Source organism: Chaetura pelagica, unplaced genomic scaffold (assembly GCF_000747805.2).
Source record: "Chaetura pelagica isolate M959 unplaced genomic scaffold, ChaPel_1.0 scaffold139, whole genome shotgun sequence".
NCBI lineage: Eukaryota > Metazoa > Chordata > Aves > Apodiformes > Apodidae > Chaetura > Chaetura pelagica.
The window spans coordinates 6,117,040-6,124,455 of NW_009970717.1; the positions used below are offsets into that span (position 1 = coordinate 6,117,040).

Here is a 7,416-nt window from a genome sequence, read left to right on the forward strand (position 1 = left end):
TGAAATGAGTAAGGTCATATCTCTAAATGTGTAAACCTCATTCTTTGATTAATCTGGGACAGTTAATTATCTCTCAGAATTCTTACTATCCTGTAGTAATCAGGCTACTTAATACCCTGAAGAGGAGGATGCGAAAGACTGTTCTCATATGGGAGTGTTGCAAAAGAATGTTTTTGTTTCATTTGTCTCAGGTTTAAATACATTGTCCTCCAGTTGCTGTGAGGATCATTCCCTTTAAGTACCTTGGTTAACAGTGCCAATGTGTGCACACTGCAGTAATTGTCTGCCACTGTTATTTTAAAGGCTAAATCTAAGCCTGGCTGTAACTATAGCAACATGATCAGTTTACAGAGCAGAGCTTTCTAAATAAGCTTGAAAAATAATTTGCTGTTAAATTCTAAGACAGACCATCATCTCCTGCCTTTGTTTGTTCTTTGTACAGGGAGTTCACACAGTATTTGCTGTCTCAGCAACTTCCGCATGGAAAAATGTACAGAAACTGGTTTTTGTTCCTGTGTACAAAACCCTGTTCAACACTTACATTTTTACTACAATGAATCACTAACCTGCAGAGCAACAAATGGTAGAAATAATAATAAAGAAAGTTTTAATTTGCATTGATAGGTGGCCAAGGAAAGGATGAAGGCAGAACAGTCTGGTTAGTTTTTTGTGCACTTATACCTAGCTCAGATGATCAAGTAGGCAAGTTATCAGTTTCATTTTAAGTTTCAATCACAGTGTGAACCAAGCCTCAGGGAAGCTGTGTGAGAAGGTGTTAGGTATCACTATGTCCATTTTACAGAGAAACAAACTTAGGCACTGCCAGGTGGAGGGGATGTCCAAACATTCAGTACCCAAGGTAACTAATGAAAATATTTCCCATTTCTTTGAGATATTAGATCTATCTCCTTGCATGCAAAGCTGGTAAAAGAGGAGTCTACTCTGTTATTAAAACATATATGTGTATTAATGTACATGGGCTGTAGATACTGAAAACAAAACTGTAATTACCTCAGTCTGTTCTTGGTTTCCTGGGTAATGGAATGATTGATGTAGTGTAGGATGTGGTTGCTCAATAATGCAAACACTCTCTGAATTTAATGATCTTTGAGGCAGATCCTATGGTAACAGAGGATAGTTTCCTTACAAACAGACAGTTGTCTACCATGGTTGTAATGGAAAAAATAATTTTAGTCTCTTTTTACAAGGAAAATAAGCTTGAAAGATTGTGCTGCCTGCAAATTCCTCTCCCTCCATCATTTTTAACATTGAATTATGTTCAGCCAAATTTAATGTATAGATATAAACGTCAAAACACCATACAATGTCATGAAAATCAATAGCTAGGTAGAGGAGAAAGGGCTACATCAGTGCCTTTATTAGGAGTAGAGATTATATATACTCAATGATTCTTACAGCCGTGTTATTATGCACTGCTGAAATTGGCTTTAAACTGGCTAGCTTACCCCCACTGCAGACATGGGCTGCTACACATTTAGATTCACTCCCAGATCCATTTCTATTTTACAAGCCCTCTGTTGGAAATCTGGTCCTTAATCACTAGCTGTTGAGCACCTACATCTCCTGGTGATTTCAGGGTTCTTTCTTTCTTTGAGTCAGATCTTACAACAGCACACTGGAAAAAGAACACCTGCTGGGTTTATATGGCTTTTTGCTTGTTCACTTTTAATAAGCTTTAGTAAGTTATTGCACAGCCACTTTGAAAGCAACAAGGCAATTTATGCCAGGTTATGAATGCTCACAGTTCCAGCTGTTGTGTGTCTTACCAAACTCGCAGATGAAGTAAAATTCCTGGCTGCAATTTTCAGTCACACCCCACTGATACTTGGCATTCTTCAGGATATACCCACATGAGGATGAGTAGGGAGATGGCTGATCCTTGTACCAGTTACTGTAGCTTATATTTGAAGTGTCCAGCCAAATCATTGCCCCTGTGAACACAATAATCATGTCCCAAATGTTTATTTTCCACAGTAACACAATTACAGAGTCAGAGCCTGCAGAGGAAGAAAGTAGCCCTGCTCCTACTGAAGCTGAAGTGGATTAGCCTGCACAGGGATCTTCAATTACACTTTATATTTAACTTCATATAATCACTAAAAAAGAGAAACCACCACTTCCCCCTGTGCTCCCAGCCTCAAAATTCCACCATTTCCCTTGCATTAGATCTTGCAGCACTTCCTTGTGTGATGAATTGGCTCAGCTTACTCTTCCACTGGAGACCTAACCCAGCACATTTTTTTCACTGGGTCAGCAAGCTTATCTAGTTCATCACCACAAGATCTGATGGAAAGCGTAACCAATGGAGGTGGGAAGTGAAGCAGGCAATTAAGACATCTTAATATGAATCTGAAGTTACAGCAACAAAAAACAGTGGCTTTTCAGCCAGTGTCTACAGAGGGACTGATTGCATTTGTCATGGTAAGTAAGCATCATGGGATGATACAGTTTTAAAGAAGACATGATATCAAAATCACCTACCATCAGTAGTTTCATTCAGCAAGGAGTTTGAGATCAGCCCTATCCACCATTCCTGATCCTCCGCAATATGTTTTTGCAAGAACTCTTGAGTTTCCTCATTTTCAATAAAGACCAGGTGCCCCCCTCCTCTCTCACACCAGCTCTGGGCACCTGTGAAGGTACGCTGGAGTCTAACAAACTCATAGCATGAACTGTTGAAAGCCAGCTGGTACTTTGAGCAAGGGATTCCTTCTTCAGTGGTTGCCTCCTCCAGAGCCCAGCGTACAGCAAGAGAGATGAGAACTGCAATCCCAAGCCACATTGTCAGCGCAGTGCTCTGGGTGGTTCTGGTCTTGCTTATCACAGCACCACTCTTTTTGCTGCCTTCTTCAAAAGCTTGAGATGTCACCCCTGTCATGTCATCAGCATTTCTCCTTTTCTGCTTGCAACAATAGCATCAATAGAACATGGAACAGATTGCTTCCAGTGTATAATGGTAATTGCTTCTGAGGATACACCCAACAAGCGTTGATGCTAAGTCACTGCAATGGCCATTGTGAGGCCTATTGTATAAATGTCTCATTCCATGTGAAGTCAGTTTGAAGAGAAGACATCATGGTATTGGTTTCCTCAGGTGCAGAAGAGATAAAGTTGATAAATGCAACACATGGGAAGTGAGATAAAGCTCCTACATCAAAGGCATCATTGTGTGAGGAGGTTGTTACAACAACAGAGAGAAACAATAGTATGACTGAGAGGAGCCTGAGGAAAATGAGAAACACAAGGAGTTATGAGATGGGAAAACACGTAGTGCTCCCCTAGATACATTTAATTGGGTTTGATTGCTTTATTTTTTATTATTATTATTTGAGGTGCTTCATTTGGATGCTAAGGCAATGTCTGCAATTTTTATATCAAATTCACCCTGACCACCTGTTTACACATACACAGATTCATCTCAGCTGTCACAAGGAAACTTCATTCTCAATCATTGTGTCTGGTTAGAATCCCAGCCTCCAAGCAAAATGTTCTCATCATCCCATAAAAGCTAAGCTGCTTAACTACATAGAGCTACAGTATTCATACCTGATCTGAGGTAGCAGGGAAGGCCAGAGGTTAAAACAGTGATTTAGAAAAGATGAAAGTATTGCCTTAATCATCAGAGCTACTTGGGAGTCCTGTGTACAACATTCCAAAGGCTGCTGATGGACTTTGGGAAGCCAGCCTAGCAACATATAGGAGCTGAAATCCACAAGTGCTTCCTTACAAAAGATATTCATCAGATGTACAAGGCCACTGGATTATCAGAAATACAGTACAAATATGGAACTTTAGCTATTGCAGTCCTCCTGCCCTTGGCATTGACTCCAAAGGGGAAGAGAATGCACTGAGATGGAGGGACAGACATTGTGATGGGTGTCTCCCACCACACTTGAAAATCACTGAATCATAGAATGGTTTCGGTTGGAAGGAACCCTAAAAAAGAACAAATAATGTTTGGAAATGTCTACAGATAAAGCCAAGCTCTCCAAGTGCATCTACATCTGACAGTTTCCACAGGAGGGTGATTTTTTTTCCTAATCTGCAGTTGCTGTAAGTAACTCTTCAGCTGCCTGCAGCAGATGGGGAATGGAAGAAAGACCACTTCCCTCTTTTGCAGTTGGTTGATTTCATCTATTTTAGTGCCAACACAGCAGTCTGTCAGTTTATTCTGTTTGCCACAAGGAAATGCATTTTGCATGCTTTAAAAGCATCAAAATTAGCAACTAGGGTCTCGAAGAAGAGAGAAAATTCCTGAAAGCCCTTTTCACTCAGAAATGAAAAGTGGCTTGATTTCAAATAAACTGTGCCCCTTGAATGTACCATTTTGTAGGAAACATGTCCTTCGTATTCTTGCCTCAACAGAAAGGCATTTTTTAAAAATAGTCTTCTTGTGTCAGAAATCCACATGGAAGCTTCACAGCATAATGGTTTATGGTTTGGGGGTTTGTTTTGGCTTCCTATTTGCTTACTGACTTTAAATAATTTAAATAGTTTGAGAAGTTACTGAAATAGTCACATATGTTAGTGTGCAAGAGACAAAATGGTGCACCTTGCTGTTTAGTCTCATGTTGCCTGTTTCAAAAGGCACTCATGGAAGTGCTTAATTAAAGCTGTCTCTGTCTCAAGGGTTGGCTGGCAATTACTGCAAGTTCTCCTCTTCTGGCTGCCTATGGGAGTATAACTGACCCCAAACAGGTATTATAAAGCAACTCCAGTAACTTCAGGGAAGTGTCAAGCATAATATCAGCTACACAGGTTTTGGATACACCAAAACCCTTCACTTGCTGGATTTTGTTTGCCTGTTGCCTAGTTCTGAAGAACTGGAGCAGACTCACAAAAGAAAAGTCTGTAGAAAATTATTGTTTTTAAGGAACTAGGAGCCCTTTGTATGTAGCAAAGACTTGTTAATCCTTGTTCAGTTATAGCTGCCTGAAAGTCTAATGTAGCAACCACCCTCACAGCACGTGTTATGTTGCTGGTGACTTAAACTGAAACATATTCCCCAGCTAAAATAAGGCTTGCAAAGCAATTGTGTTTTGCAAGCTTTGTCTAGAAATTAGTGACAAAGCCTTCTCAATATTTTCACACCCTCAATCCAGGCTGCCTTAAAGCTATAAACAACTTCTTTCTTTGTGAATTCTCTCGTGTCATTGGAATAAGTCTTTCATTTTCCTCAGGTACATTTTAGGGGGCTCTGCAGAACTCTGTAAACAGAGTCCTAACTTGCCCTTATGAGCTACACCAGATGGCAGCCATCAAGACAAAGTGTCTTCAGAAAAGCATTGTGCTATGTAAAACATCACAAAAGACAACAAGGAAGGATTTATTACTGGTTTTCAAATGCATCCTTCAAGATTTGTTAGTTTTTGTTGTTGTTGTAAGTAGAAGCTGTTGAAGAAGTTTCAGAACACTGAAGCAAATCTTACTTCTGTTTACAATGCTGAAAAAGTTAATAGGTGTCAAAAAAGTAATGTTGGCTTACACTGAGAAGGGAGCCTTCTAGGTGGTGTTCACCACTCCTAAAAATTGAACCCTTTAAAAGCAGTTCAGTTTTGGTAGCCAAATCTCAAAAGTACTCATAAGCACCTTTTTTTTAATTATTTTATTATTATTTTTATTTATTTATTTAATCGAAGCTTATATTTGTCAGTTAGGACAGTTGGAAAGTTTAGCTTTATATGGCTAAATTCTTACAGAACAGGAGATGAGCACAGGCAAAGCTTATCTACCATATGCAGGTGCAGTAGGCTTACCTTGACACTTTTGGAAATCAGCCTTTCATGCCCTAAATTAGGCACCAAGCACTAGATAGTAATTTTTGAAAAAATACAAGCTTGAATTCTTGTTCAATGTAATCCATAGCTCTATTGTTCAGGGCACCCTGAATCCAACTGCAAATTTTCCCAGCTGCTATTAGGACAACACAGCTAATTTCTAAGACCTTTCTATTTCTGAACTTTGTTGTCCCAGACCTGAGAAAAATCAGTTTGAATTCTTGTTCAATGTAATCCATAGCTCTATTGTTCAGGGCACCCTGAATCCAACTGCAAATTTTCCCAGCTGCTATTAGGACAACACAGCTAATTTCTAAGACCTTTCTATTTCTGAACTTTGTTGTCCCAGACCTGAGAAAAATCAGTTGCAGAGTTTCACTGGGATTTTGGAGAGCTGGGTGCACAGACAAGGAGAACAGGTATGGTGCTGCCACTGACTTGAGGATGGTTGTGGTTTGCACCCTAGTGCAGATTACAGCTGCATCATGACAGCCTAAGAGCATCTTGTGATTCAAAAGGGCATTGCAGCACAGCAAAACAGCTTGACAATTGCTAATAGAGGCCAGAAAGTACTAGATTTGAAGAGTTAAGGAAGTGAAGAGGTGCCAATGGGAAGGAATAAATCAACTCCCCCTCCCACCCCATTTGTTTTGGCTGTGGTTCATTCGCCTTGAGGAAGAGCAAGTAAATTTACTCTCTATAGCAGGATATTACCATCTTCACATTCCTGAATATTACTGAATTAAATGTATAGATTTTATCAGGAATAGAAATACATCTCTGTTCTATGAATTGAATATTCATATACATGTGAAATTGATTTATATTACTTTGAGGTAGAAAAGAGATTACCTGTAGGTATTATTACTTTGAGACAGGATCATGTGCAGTGCATTTTAGTACATCCCATACATCTCTGCAGTGCACAGAACAGCCTCCTGAAAAATCTATTTCATTATTACCTAAAGAGGTAGGAAGAACTGTGTACTGAGCAGATTGTCTGGAAGTGGATGGAGAAAAGCCCACAGGTACACCTACATCTTCCATCTCTCCAGCTGGCTTTAAAAAAGCCCATCTGCTAATTAGTTTAAGAAGGTGGGTCACAATCAGTCTTCCTTCCTTGCTACTCTCCTGGGCTGCTTGTCCTGATAGCGAGACCCAGTTATTTGCTGACTGAAAAGGGTTTGGTTTTGTTATTGCTCTACTGTTTAATTTTCCATGTGGCAACACAGTGAACTTACCAGTGAGCCTGCCAAGGTGCAATTTTGATGTTATCTTGTTTAGAAAAACAGGGAAAACTATTCTTATCTTTACAGAGTGCAGTAATTAAATTAGACGTTTGTGCCTGGCATAATGGGGTCAGGATAAAGATAAGGAAGACTACATTCAGGAGTTGCTGGGTTGAACATAATTCCTGTTTATACAATGTGTATGGTTACCTTCTGGCACAACTGTTGCCTGGATATGTCCCTGAGGATCTTCTCCTAGGAACTGTCCCTTCAGAAGCATATACTGTTGCCTCTGGGCTTGTAGCTTGACTCTCCTCACCTCCCATACAGCTGATGCCTCAGTACCTTCTTCTTTCCCAGCCAGTTCCTGTGTTTTATTACCTTCCACA

The 7,416-nt window shown here is 39.9% G+C and overlaps 1 protein-coding gene across 1 annotated transcript in view; it reads right to left on the reverse strand.

Moving 5' to 3' along the window:
* PKD1L2 (polycystic kidney disease 1-like 2) overlaps positions 1-2,899 on the reverse strand; it is a 35,699-nt gene extending 32,800 nt beyond the window's left edge. The window contains 2 exon segments of the mRNA XM_010006250.1: positions 1,788-1,952; positions 2,503-2,899. Coding sequence (XP_010004552.1) covers positions 1,788-1,952; positions 2,503-2,899 — 562 coding nt within the window.
* Between the last annotated feature and the right edge of the window lie 4,517 nt (positions 2,900-7,416).